Source organism: Cupressus sempervirens, chromosome 3 (assembly GCF_028749045.1).
Source record: "Cupressus sempervirens isolate cs-2001-9-10 chromosome 3, ASM2874904v1, whole genome shotgun sequence".
NCBI classification, from domain to species: Eukaryota; Viridiplantae; Streptophyta; class Pinopsida; order Cupressales; family Cupressaceae; genus Cupressus; species Cupressus sempervirens.
Window position 1 is genome coordinate 991,439,301 of NC_143120.1, and position 14,990 is coordinate 991,454,290.

A 14,990-nucleotide genomic window follows, 5' to 3' on the forward strand; every position below is an offset into this window, starting at 1 on the left:
CCAGCATAACATTTTGAAGAATGGACGAGAATGGGCAAGCTACCTAGAATGTAGACCTTTCCTCCATAGCAAAATACTCTTTGAAATACAAAGAACGACAGAGGGTATTCTAGATTTGCCGACCCACCCCTATCCTAGAATTTTATGGGCCCTACTATCTATAGGCCCCGGGTAGATGCCGCCCTACAGGCCGCGGGGCATGGCCCGTCCCCAAATTCTAGTAGCTCTTTGAGTTCCTTATAGATAAGCAGGCAACCAATGCATCACCTTGTTCCCAAATTTCTCCACAAGCCAAGGAAGAAGCGCCCTATTTATGGCTCAAACACTCTCTTACATCTTCCAGACAACCATGGTGCTCAGAAATGGAGTCCAAGTAGGCCTGAAAAATGTCAAATGGTTTGTTGAGTTTTAAACTACAACAATATTCTTATGTCTTCTATTAAACTACATTAAGGTTTCATTTGTATTCATGCATGTCTAACCTGAACCTTTCTAGTCCATTCTACCAGTATTCTATCAAAAAAATCACATTTCATAATTTGACTTGAAGATTAAAAAGAAATCAGGTATTCTGCAGTAGGAATAAAACTTCAAGTTGATCAAATAACCAGCTTGTTAGATAAACCATCCTTTTTATTTATTGCATTAGGGAAAAAAAATGGACAGATCTATATATTTTTGCTTCTTAATTATATGAAATTTTTATTATAAATAAAATGCTTCTTAGCAGTAGCAGAGTTTTAACCATGCTATCCACAAGATCTCAGCATTTTCAGTTCCAATTTATTTGCAGTTTCAATCGTATGTTTTCAATCAGTATCCAATTTTTAACAAGTTAAACCTATCATTTTCTTTAAAATCTATAACTTACTTTTCCTAATTAGCAATTATATTTTATTCTCAACATATCATTATATTAAATTGAATGTTTTATTGAAACATTGGTAATTATTTATTGAAATAATTGATAATTATTTTTTAATATATGATTGAATATTTTGTTAATATATTTAATTTTCTTTGTATTTTTAAATATTATTTTTCATCTTACTAATGAGTTTTTATTGTTATAAATGAATAATGCAAATAAATATAAGTTTTGTTTTACTTTTATATAGGTATTCTCCTTTTCCTCTCAAATAAATCTTATTATTATATATATTACATATTGTTTGTGATGGGAAGATTTAAGCTTCAGATCAAGAAAATAGAAAGCAATACAAACAGACAAGTTACCTATTCCAAGAGGCAAAATGGACTTATGAAGAAGGCCTATGAACTCTCTATTCTATGTGATATTGATATTGCACTTATTATGTTCTCGCCTTCTGGAAGACTCAGTCATTATTCTGGAAAGAAAAGGTAAGCTCTATTAGAACCATTGAATAACTTGTGTTTTTAATGTCTACATTGCTTCTATAGATAGTTTTATTTACTAAAGAGATTTATTTCATATGTTGTATATTTAAGGAACACTTCAAATATGGTGAATATACTTTGGATTATGTATAGTATTTCATATGAAATAAATGCCTAGTATTAGGAGAATTCTCAATTAAAGTTCATTCTATTTTATTTTATACTACAATATTAAATTTTCATTTTCTTTTTAGATTGACAGAAGATGTTATAATTCATTATGTTGATCTACTAGAACATGAGAGAGGAAGGTATGGACTTTTTGCAATATCTTAAAAAGATAAAAATGAAATTCATAATATTTACTTTTACATTTCAATTTATTTTTTTACATATAATATGCTCACTTCAATTCCAATATTCTTGTATCAAATTACTCATTTAATAAGATAGATCTTTTACAAAGAATAAATATAAAATTTCATTAATCTTAGTTATAAGTTGTCTATGAACAAGATTGCTCAATTATTGCACTTATATGAAAGTTTGAATAGACAATTTGTATACAAATGTATTGCAATTAACAGTAATATTATACACACTTTCTTTTAGCTTTTTCACCTACATACCTCTAATAAGATTAAGTTTTGAATAAAATTATGTTCATGTTTAGTTTGGCTTTATAACTAATATTTTTGTCATATTTGTTCTCTATTTGGTATAAATTCTTTGAAATACGACAAATATATAGGCTTCAAAATCAAGAAGTAAGTCTCGATCTACAATTTTTAGTTTAATTTTTCTTCTTTCTGGTGTAATTCAATTTTTGTGAGTAATTTATTAATGTAGAAACCAAATCTTAGAATTAGACATAAATAAATCTTATTTTATTATATGTCCTAGCAGCTTTTAAATGAAATATTGAAGAAATTGAAGAGTGACAATGATCATGCCAATCATTTATCAAGGTCTTTTTAAAATTTATCTATTATTTTTGTACATGTAGTAAAAACCTTTTTACTAAGTAATATCTTACTAATGAGTGTTTCTACATTCTATCCATGACTATGCATTATCATCAACAAATCAGGAAACATTCCAAATGTTGAGGTATGCTTGATTTCACCATGATAAAGAACAATGATTTCTATTTTTTAAAGTTATGATCCAATTTTGATGTATAATTATTATGATAAATTTATAGGAGATTCAAAGAGAAATTAATACATGGAAATTGCAACTACTGAATGCAGAATCAACACTAAGGTAGAGTCTCTCACTTAATCTGAAGTAATATTTTTTTCCATTAAATTATAGTACATTGCAATTTAGTACTTTGATCTTAAAAACATCTAAACATGTGCAATTACTAATATGAAAAATATCTATTAACGTTTTTCATTGATTTCACTATTCATATCAATGCTACCTATACTTTTATTCAATTTCCATTCAAATTATCCCTCCCTTTCTATGAACTCCTTTGCTTTGTAACCCTCCCCTTCACTAAAATTACAAAAATAAAAATAAAAAATCATACTGTTACTTTCTGTATAAATCAAATGCCTAGGCAGTATTTGTGGGATCTTAAATAACTATTTTTGATTTTGTAAAGAATAGAAATATGAAAAAAATTATATAAATATATTGAAGTTCCATATAATATTTCATTTTTTTGTTTTAAATTTGTAGGTGTTTGAAAGCAAATCCTAATATGATAACTTCAGTACAGGATGCAGAGTATTATGAGAGAGTTCTGGAAGACTCCTTAATTAAAGTTCAACTTAAAAGGGTAAAGAACTCCACTTCTATTTCATTAAATGTCTTTTTGTAAACATATCTTACAAATTTTAATATTAAAAACCCAGTATAACAATTAGTTTTGATAATTATATTATTTTCAAATTCTAAGAAAATTATAATTTTCTTCGAAACAATTTTGAAATATATTACAGAATTTTCTTGAACAATCTTGCATTTTCTCGTATGGCCAAGCTAACATCCATGGTCAATCAAATATGCAGGTATGTTCCATTTGTGAGAAATCAAAATTTTGTTTTTTTAAAATAAAAATTTCCATATATCAGTGAAGATAAATTTTCATATAGAAATAACTTATTGAATGCCAAAACTTTTCTCTCCATTTTTTTCTCAAAATGTACATGGCCAATCAAAATATATAGATATGTTTCATTTGAGCAATGCCCAAAAATTTTCTTTTGTCATATCTAATGAATGGAATAGACTAGCTAAACTTTAAAAATGTTTCATACTAATGTGCATTAGAAATAGATACATTAAATGATCATAAACTATTTTGTTAACTATAAATTTTAATTTTAATTATATTGATATCTGTAGCCACAAAATAATTCAAGTGAGAGTCAAATATTAAGCCAGATATCACAGAGAGACCAAAACTTTTTAGATCTTGCCAATACTGATGGCATCTTCAGCATTAGGTATGTCTTTAAAACTTGTGTTATTCATGGCAGTGATAAATTTTTACAAATATTTTGACATTGAATAAGTGTTTGGTTTCTTGAAATGAAGGGACATTGGGGGAGAATGCATGGCTACAACAATTTATCCATCCTTTCAACAAGACAGTGGAAGTATGCAACTTGGAAATCATGCAAGTGAATCCAATATATCACATTTGAGTTATTATAATCTGCCTGTTGAAGACAACAATAGTGATGAGCATGTTGAGCATGATATGGTGGGTAGTGATTATTGCTCTATAATGATATTCCCATCCCAATGGCAATCAACATATGGTGGACTTGATGACACCTTCATCAATGATGTAATGTATTGATATGCATGTTTATAATGTTTTTGCTGACACTTTTGAAAACTATATTAGATTTATTTTTCCAGAACGGATCTTAAAAATTTTTCAAACAACTATAATTAGTTTCAAACATATATTTTTCGTTGCAATTTTTTATTTCAATTATTAATTCATGTGCCATTTTTTACATTTTGACATTTCAAACTATCAATGAAATTGCAATATTAAATTTTATTACACAAAGTTACAATAGTTAATACTTATTTCTTATAATTTAGAAAAGCAACTTTTTCTGATTTTTGATTTCTTGCAATAGATGAGAAAAAAATTGTTTGAAAAAATACCAATTTTTTAAACAACATTTGAAGCCTCTGAGTTTCCTATTCTTCTTGACATGCAAATTCACCAAAACAAACTAAATTCATATCTATATCCATTAATGATGCAGTTTGGTGGTCTATTTTTTATATTATTCTTTAAAGTTGTTTATGCTGTTATTTTTCTTCCATTAATTTCAAAGTAGGGCTAATTTGTTTACACCCAGAGAATCCAAAATGTTCATTTTAAATTTACTGTTCCATTGCAGTTAGGGTTTCTTAAAACTGAGATAGTGCAAATGTTAATTCTGATGTCTAAAACAAAGCACTCTGCCTAACATATGTGAAGGAAGTAATTCCATATGATTTTTTCTAATACTTCTTCTACTAAGATTTGTAACGCTACAATTTGCCTACGCTTCATCATTATATTGTCACTTTCATTTTCTATATATTTTTATTTCAATGGGTATCTATGGAATACTACAACACTATCCCACACATTGCATTTATCTGGCAGCATTTGAACTCTTCCTAAAATAATTAAGGATGCTCTTTACAAGTCTACAAATGAATAGAATCAGATAGTTTTCAATGAACCCATGTTGAAAGTAGCTATAAAGTTGAAGTAAAAGACTTGGGACCTTCAACTCTCACAAACAAGGAGAAACACTCTATTCTTAGATTTGCAAGACGTGCAACTCCAAGCCAAGCCTGTACTATCGAATTTAAGATTTGATGTCCCAATTTTCTTTCTCTTATGCATTGTATTTGTTCTTAGATTCCTTCCATGAACTATATAACTCAATGAAATTGGAAGAACTTAATTTTGCAATACATGATCATGAAAGCTCCATAATGAAACATTCTTTCGTTCTTTCACTACTACTACAACATATAAAGAGATTGATTCACACAATATTTTCAACCAATGATATCAACAATGGCGTCTTTTATTTAAACTTTAAGATTCATACCATGCAAGAAGAATTACATATGGAGTGGAAATCTCATCACTCAACTCATACAATACATTGAAGGAACAAAGGTAAGAAATGGAGAACTCTCCAACAACAACACTTGATCACAACAATCATGAACTCCTTTCCTCACAAGGTTTCAATAGGAAGTTCAAAGCCTCCCAAACTATCCAACATGGACCCACAAAACCTACGAATAAGATTTGAACATACCATGGAGAGCTCACCTCCCAACCTAGGCTTCAAAGACAGCACCCACTGAGATAGGATAACCAATGCCAAATGGGTCACAACCACAATCAAACCACAAATGTAAGAACATCACAAGAACTCCAAATCCAAGGATTCACAATAGGTTTCACCTAAGAACCCATGACAAGGGTGAAGGTGGAGTAATCGTGAAGGAGATTTCAATGCCAATACACACAATTGTCATGGCTTCACAAGGCTCGTAGCAATCACATTTCTTCTGTAGACATTCTCCTTATCACCCCCAAATGACATCAAGTCATTGACAAGAAAAGGCCCATACACCTTGCTTATTTTTCCTCTTATCCATGAGAAGAGAACCTGCACTTTCATGGAGGTCACAACTAACCCTTTCACCCCAAGGCCACTTCTTCCCTCCCAAGGGTGAGTAATGCCTTCACACCCATGAACAATCCCTCAAATAAAATGCAAGAAAAACAAGATTGAAATTGTCATTTCCCAACCCTTACAAGCACAAAATAACAATACATTTAAAATGCAAGAAATACATGAACACTTGATCTTCAACATGCTATTCTATTATAAATATGAAGAGCATCCTTGGCAAGAACCACCAACCTTACTCAAAATGTGATGGCATGGAAATTTGAGAAGAGCCCTATCCTTTTTTATCCCATATTCAAACCCTAGTGTATCTAAATCTAGAGAGTTGGTGAACAACCACTAATTTATTCAAGGCCCTCTAAAAAGGCCTCCAAATCCCACCCACCTACTAGCAATCACTTCTTGATTTGACCCTAAGTTCTTGGGCATCATAAGTGTCTCCTACCATTAATGCAAGTTTGGGAAAGTATGTGGATAAGGGTAAGGACATAATAATTCTCCATTTTTGAAACTTTCAGAAAATGCATCTTTTGGAGGGTCCCTAAAGTTGCTTGGGCCTTCTAGTGGTACTTAAATCCCACTAAATTAAGCTCCTATGATCACTTTTTGGCTTCTAAAAGTGAATTAAATTTTCTAATTTAAATTCTTCTTTTGTGGGACTTCACATGATACCTCTTAACAAATGTGATAAACTTAAGCTCCTAATTAAGTTTAGTTTTAGTCTAAGGGTCTCATTGCCAAACGCTAATTGACATGTCATTCACAAATATACATGACATGTTTCAAGTGACACCAAAAAATTATATTACACCTTACAATTGACATGTGACTAATTACATAATGAATTAACCTAATACATACATTCAAATTATGATTACAAATTAAATTATGTAACAATGAGGTTTAAATCTCTTCAATGGGTTCAACCTTGGTTTCACAATTTGTACATAGGTTTAGTTTTTGGTTCTCTGATCAATACCATGGTTGATTCCCTATTAATTCCCAACACACTCAATTTGAATATTAGTAGTTTGAGAAAACCACACACACACAAATATATATATATATATATATATATATATATATATATATAATTTTAACTCAAAACATTCCTAAATTTCATTTCAATAACTTTACCATTTTCTACACATTGATTAGATATAATGGATTTGCATAATCAAAACACTACGACATCTTCATCAATTCAATTTAAATTACCAAAATAAACCATCATAACGCATGCATGTATATAATGTATCATCAAGTATCATAAGTAAAATATGTTTAAGTAATCATCATATGACATCTATAATATAGATCAATGTCTAGCCAGTTGAACAGTGTCTCAAAATCTTGAGCCAAAATGTATCAAAAATAATTGTGTCAACTGAGTATGATGGGTTGAGGTAAGGCCTCATAGGATTAAAATGGATTAACTTGAAGATCAAGTTCTTGATGATCACAAGAAGATTTAATGGTTACTTTTAAACTAGAATGGTCACTTATTTTTTCTTCCAATGTAACAAATTTCAAATTCCCTCCTTGTAAAAGTGACTTATGTCACTTATTGTAATTAAAGTCAACTTTAGGTCTTAATCATTGTAAAAGTTAGGTAAATCCTAACTTATTTTCAAAAGGGAGGTTATTCCAAGTTATTCCAATTAGGCACTTAAGTAGTTATTCCATGAAGATGTCTGAAATAACTCCTAGCTAGTTAGTCTAAGTGATTGCTTGAGTAGTTTTCCTAAGTACTTACTCTGAGTAGTTATCCTAAGTAGGTATGATAAGTGGTTACAAGTTGGTTATCAATAAAAGCTTATAAAAGACAAGGATTTGGTAATGAAAAGGGGGGAAGAGCTTTTGCAAAGGGAGAACTTTGCCGAAATATTTAGAGAAACTTTCAATAAATAATGATTTCATATTACGTAAAGGTTTTTGGGTTGATACTTTCTCGAAAATAATAAAGAATGCATTTGTTAGTGTGTACAAATGTCTCTTGAATTTATGCTTGCTACTTTATCATATGTTAAATTAGTAGCTCCTTTATGCATTTGTATGGATTATGTACAATCCATGCAAAGAAAAATGGTCATCTCTTGGTATCTTGATGTGAATGCACTAGAATAGTTTATCTTTTCATATGTTAGGGCCTATTATCCACTATTTGTCATTGTTCCATTTTATGCTCAAAACCCTTTTACAAATTGTTTTCTTTTAGGAATCTCATTTGGTGTTTGTATGTATATTCTTTGAGTTTTTGTTGTTCATCTTATTTAGATTCATGTTCTATCCCTTTATACTTTCAAGTGAAAAGTACACCAAAATAAAAATACACCCATCATATGAGGGAGATGCCCCCTCAAATGCAGAGGAAGATTGCAATTTGATAGTGATTAGCTGCAATCTCTCCAACTATTGGCATAATTGTTACTGTTCATAGAGAAAATAGGGTCAATTTTGAAGATAAACTCATAACCACGAAAAACCAAAAAGATCTCCTTTTCCCAGACCTTTTGAGATCTAATACCAGATGATGTACCCAAAATTCTTCAAATAATTAACTAAAATATAAGAGAGAAAGAATAGAAAAATAAATTTCAGAATTACCTCTAGTAAAAAGACACAATCGTAGCCTACTTAGTCACAACCCTAATCAACCCCATAAATCCATCAAGACATCTTAGCAGGAGAACCCTATCATTGACTATCCTCGAACCCCTCAGCTTTCTCATTATGTTATTCCTTGTGTCAATTCAAAAGAAATTTGTGCTTCTCTTGATGAATTGTAAGCTACATTCAACAAACATATAGAGGCCCCTCCTCTAAAGAGGGACCTTTCCGAAATCGATTCCCTACTTGGTCCTAATGAGGCTAATTCAAGATTCATAAAAAATATGCCTAATCTCAAACAAAAAACCCAAAACACCCAAAATTTTTTTTGGAGAAAATTAAGAAAATCTTAAGCCACAAGTTCATGAACCAATCTATGATTCCTCTAATGTTGCCTCCCACTAATGTTCTTGCTTCTCTCTCTTAGGCAACCTCTTTGAAAGCAAGAACATTAGGGGGAGGCAACATCAAGCCAACTAAGATCCAAAGAAAGAAAGTCCTTAAATGCTCCACGATCTTCCAAGCTCCTATAGATATTGAAAATTATAGGTTTCCCAATTATTGCCAAATTCATATCATGGAATGTCAAAGGACTTGAGTTCCCTAGCGGAAAGTATGTTATGAAGAGGTTTTTGAGAAACCATAATGGTGTTGATTTTCTCTTCCTATAAAAAACTAAAGCAATTGATTTTCAACTTCATCTATCTCTCAAATGTATTTTGGAGGATGCAAAGTCTTCTTCACAAACCATTAAAAATGCAAGGGAGGGTTTTTTGAGATAATGGGTGTTGTACACTTTGCATAGTATTGTTATATTTTATTATGTAAAGTTGCACCTAGGACTACCTAGATGGGCACACAACATGTAAAGATTTCCATGGGATATACTTGATGAGTTGTATTGTAACATTGTGATAATATTTGATGTAATTAGTTAACATTGAGGAAAAGAATTAAATGTCCAATATTAAATGTGGGATCAATGGGTTAGGCAACACATAGTTTATGTAATACTACTTGGTGGTGTTGTGGGACTTTCTACCATACAAGAAGCCACAAAAGTAGTTGTAGAGACAAGATAAAAAGGCAAAAGGAAAAAAGGAAAGTCAAGCAAGACAAGGCTTGATAGGTTAGCCAAGGGAGCATTTGTGAAGGTTGGAAGCATGGCATTAGATGTGTGGATTCATGCTTGTTCACATGGATTGTTTGGTTGTGGTTATGGCTTTGAAGGCTTCCATGGTTGTATTGCAATAGTGATTTGTTGAATAATACATGGAGATAAAAGCTTTTGGAGGCTAGGTTTTTTCTCTCAATGAGGGTTTCCCAAGGTATATCTTGTGTCACATTTTTTGTGGGTATGTTTTCTAGTCTCTTTCACGTGGATTTTAATTACGTATTTATTTCAAATCTATTATGTGTTATGTGAAAGAAATTATATTTTTGGTTGCAAGTTACCTTGCAAGGACTACCATTCTAATTGGTCACAGGTGGCACAAATGAATCTGTTATTAGGCCTCCTCTCATTGCAACATAATTTTGTGGGTTATCTTGAACCTAGATCGTAAAGACAAAAGAGTTTGATTTTCCTGTGCTCCCAAGGACCACAATGATAGAAGCACCATTTGGAATTGGATGTGCCAACTAAAAGACATTCCTTGGGAGTTTATTGGGGATTCCAGTATGGTATAAAGACAACAAGACAAGTTAGGATGTTCCAAATTTGATTTGAAACAAGAAGAAAAGTTCTTTTGGACTAAGATGGGTGGTAAGTATAATCTCTGTGACCCTTTCACCAATAACAAGAATGGACATAAAGGCATTTAGCACATGTGCTCTAAATTCCAAAATGGTGGGAGGAGGATAAATGGTAGATTAGATAGATTCTATGCATGTAGGAATACTGTAAACTTTAGAAAGAATGAAGAAGGTGATTGTGTACAAGTCTTCCCTTACACTCTCTTGAAGAAGGTGATTGTGTACAAGTCTTCCCTTAAACTCTCTTTGATCACCATCACATAGTAGCATCAATCTTTTTGTTTAATCAAAACCAAGTCATCCCTCACAAATCTGATGGCTTTTCCCTTAATACTTCTCTCCTTAAAGATGAAGATACTTGGACTATTGTCTTGGTAATCAGATGGTATAACTATAATATCGTCAAACATGGGTGATATCCAGAGATGAGAGACTATGACTAAAAGCTAGAAAAGGCTTTTCTATATTGTGGGGAAGAAGAAAGCTAAAGAATCTAGATTCAAAGAATGTACCATTCAAAAATCTCTAATTGAACCTAAAAAAAGTACTTAGGTTAGGCAAAACCACATAACCAAGATACTCTAGAAACTCTGACCATTTCCATAGATTCATTAAGAAAGATAACACATTCTAAGATTTAGGGAGCTAAAACGAGGACTAGAATTAATTTATTAGAACATGGTGATAAGGGGACAAGATAATATTTCTAGCTATTGAATTTGAAAGAAGCCACAGACAAGATAGACCATATTTGTGAGGATGGTAAGGATATCTATGATCAAGGAGATATTCTTAAAGCTTCTACCAACTATTACTCTAACCTTTTAACCTTAGAAGAGGTGGATGATTCTATGAATAGCAAGTGGGACAGAATCAAAAGTCTTATCCTGACGCAGAGCGCACAACAAAAGGGTAAATAAAGCCCAGTCAAATATATTCAAACACTGCATAATTACCAAGACAATATGATTGTACCTGACGGCCAGTGGGAACAAAAATTCCCAAACATATCAAATTTCATTAATTCAACTTGTTGTTACATCTTGGCTCTCCTCTATTGAGACACTATCCACTATCCTCTTCTATTCTACCATTACTCCTGTCTCCCCTTGTCCCTTATCAGATTTCCTTACATTATTTATAGCTTTGCAAAAATTGAATAACTAACTCCACTAATTACTAACTTCCCAAAACCGAAAACATTCTTGTTCTAAACACATTAACTAAACTATAAAGTTATCATGGTTTATTCAAACCTTTCTAAATATCAATGATACTTAAACCACTTAGACTTACATTCAAATTTTCATAACATCAATTTATCGTGCACTCCATAGTTCTTAACTTTGATCTTGGTGCTCTTGCACCATACTCCTCGACTTTGAAATTGTTCCAAGTCCTCTTGGAAAGCTCTGTCAAACAAACTTTATCAAATGTAGTTCCATGTCTTCTCATATCTTTAACACATTTGTACTTAGCTCCTTGATGCTCCATCCTTGCTTGTTTTGATGAATATCTTGTGACTGTACTTTCTTCCTTGCCATGCTTCTCCATGCTTGATTCTTGCGGTCCACACTAATTATCCATGTTTTCATACACCTTTTGGAAGTGTGTGCCTTGTACTCTCCTTCTACACCTTCATTTCTTCTTCTTGTGCTTTGGAGTTAGTGACCAAATTAGTATAAAGAAAAGGACATAACATAGCCCTGCCATTATTGGGCTTTGAAACAACCTTGTCAATTTTATCATGCCATAAATTTTTACCACAGTTGGGTATACCTACAACACAAACAAACTTAGTACCAAAAGAAATAGTAATATTTCCATACTAGTACAGGCTGCCCCTATAACATGCTTCGACTAATTTCCTCATGACTCTTCATCCTTATGCTATTCTCATATTCAAATACTTCATGTTTATACACCTCTGCCCCTGTCAGTAACTTATCATCTGTTGGATACAATTAAGTAATTGTGTATTTTCTTTGATGTTACACAAATGTCATATCAGTTATCAGACAGAGTCTACCGAGTTCTATCAACCAGGAAAACAGTTTACAGAGTCTACCGAGCTCAGTTGGTCAGTAAAAGCCTTTTGCAGTGTATACCGAGCATTCTGGTATGTCACACGGTGAGTTAGTGTTAACCGAGTTCACTCGGTAAGCTAAGGAAAATTTAGTTCTTACCGAGATCACTCGGGTATCAAAGGATTTTGTAACGAACGGTTAAGTGTTAACCGAGTTCACTCGGTAAGCTAAGGAAAGTTTAGTTCTTACCGAGATCACTCGGGTATCAAAGGATTTTGTAACGAACGGTTAAGTGTTAACCGAGTTCGCACGGTAAGCTAAGGAAAGCTGAGTTTTCACCGAGCTTACTCGGTAGTCGAAGACAGCTTTTACCGAGTCCAGTCGGTTTCCCAAGGAAGTGGCAGGATTACCGAATTTCTCGGTAATTGTAGTTCTTACCGAGTTCTGCCGGTTAACACAAGAAGGAAGTTTTTGTTCTGTATTGACCGAGCAGCGTCGGCCAGTGAAAGTTTTTTTTTTAAGCCGACTTTAGAATATGTTTAGTCAAGTTGGTTGGGCAAGCTGACTTTGGAATTGTTTTAACAAATTGGTTGGGCCAACCTGGTATTATAAATAATATATAAAGAGGTGCTCAAGATGAAAAAGAAGAGAGGAGAGAATGAATATACGAAAAATGCAAGGAAGTGCAAGGAAGAGACTTGCGTGTGCCTAAGCAAAATTGAGCAGAGGGAAATCTTGGAGCAGCAGAGATATATATTTGATCAGTAAGGATCTCATGGAGCTAAACTGAGATCTGTATTCAGCAAGATAAGTTGCATGTATTTTCAGATCATTCATTGTTGCTTTCTAACCATTGTAACAGTGATTCCAAAATCTCCTAACAGAGTTGGTTTAACAGCCATTTCATAAATCCTTTAACAGGGTGGCAATTCAATTGAATTGTTCAAAAAGACCTCTTACAAGGCCACTCCTAACAGGGTGATTAAATCCTCTAACAGGGTCACACCTAACAGTGTGTTTTGTAACCTTTAACAGGGTTGGCTCCTAACAGGGCTCACTTCAGAAGAGTGAAAATTGGTGACTAGTTGCTGGTGGTTTTTCCCATATTGGGTTTCCACGTAAATCTGGTGTCTACTGTGTTAATGATTACTTACTTTTGCATAGTCTCTTATTTCAGTAAATGCTTCATAAATTAACTAAACACCTATCAAGTTTTAAGCTGTGATTTTTGTAGCAGCAGCAACTAAGTTTAAGGCATCTTTGGGACTTTTGAAAATGTTTTTGTGGTAACTGATTCACCCCTCCCCTCTCAGTTACACCATCTTCATTTTCCAACAATCATCATCATTTAGCCATGCTCCTTGTCCTTTCACCTTCCTCTTGGTGACTACCTTACCATTCTCCCCAAACTTTAATGGACATAGAATTGTACCAACTAGTATCATTTTTTCAGCATCAAACTTTACTTCTTCCTGTTTGTCTTCCTCATAAACTATATTCTTTACTACTATCTTGCATCTTAGAACCTCTTTATTATGAGATTCACTCCTCTCCATGTAACCTATCTATTGCAATCTTTCTTCTTGTCCCTTAGATGGACCGCATACCTTTGTATTAGCATTCTCAATGTCTTCATGCTCTGAAGTACCATCACTCTTCCTCAACATTTTCTCTTCACCTTCATGTTCCTTACACCTTAGGAACTCTCTTCTTCCCATCAACCATGTCCTTAACATTCCCCATGTAGCCTTATCATCTTGCAGTGAACTCATTACAAAATTCTTTCCATCCTTGTCAATAACATATTCATTTTTCCAACCACAATGTATGGCTTTGACATCAACTTGTCGTGTCCTACCCAAAATCACATGACAATCATCCAAAGGTACAATATCACATAATATTTTATCAACATATGGACCAATACTGAAAGAAATATATTATTGTTCTTTGACATCAACCAGGTGTACTATGTTCTATCTTCTCAATATTCAACTTATAAATCATATCACCTGAAACAAGATTAGTGAGAGTACCACTAGAAATAACAACCCTGCATACCTTACCCGTACATTTGCATTGTGGCTTGAATATGGATGACATCTAAATGTACCTTGTACCATCACTATCTGCCATGATGACCTACTACCAACCTTCTTCAAATATCAACCTCAAAAAACACCTTCAATCCAAGATCTATCCAACTTGGAATCACCACTCGGAACACTCCTAGAGGATGATTCAACTCAAAGCCTCAACAAAGGACTCCCGGTCTTCAAAATCTCAGATCTTCACCCCAAACCAGATCTTTTATTGTGCTCTGATACCAATCTAATGCAAAGGATCATACAAATCAACCAATTAGTGAGATACATGCTAATCCCTTTCAAATATATTAAATAAACTCCACAATTAGAGGCATCTTACAAGGTAAAACAAAACATTTTCCAACATAAAAATATCAACCTTTCTCCATTCACATATCCTGATTTCTATATCTGATCCCATTATTCATAACTTCAGTTCTAAATATCTTATTGAAAAAAAATTT

General features: G+C 32.7%; 1 protein-coding gene across 1 annotated transcript; it reads left to right on the plus strand.

The window, feature by feature from the left end:
• The first annotated feature begins 1,177 nt into the window (after positions 1 to 1,177).
• Positions 1,178 to 4,180, plus strand: LOC149570085 (agamous-like MADS-box protein AGL66). The gene is made up of 10 exons (XM_089817083.1): positions 1,178 to 1,362; positions 1,614 to 1,670; positions 2,111 to 2,126; positions 2,266 to 2,324; positions 2,442 to 2,469; positions 2,564 to 2,625; positions 3,052 to 3,151; positions 3,315 to 3,383; positions 3,721 to 3,821; positions 3,913 to 4,180. The coding sequence occupies exons 1-10, from the start codon at positions 1,178 to 1,180 to the stop codon at positions 4,178 to 4,180; spliced, it is 945 nt and encodes a 314-aa protein (XP_089673209.1).
• Positions 4,181 to 14,990: the final 10,810 nt, after the last annotated feature.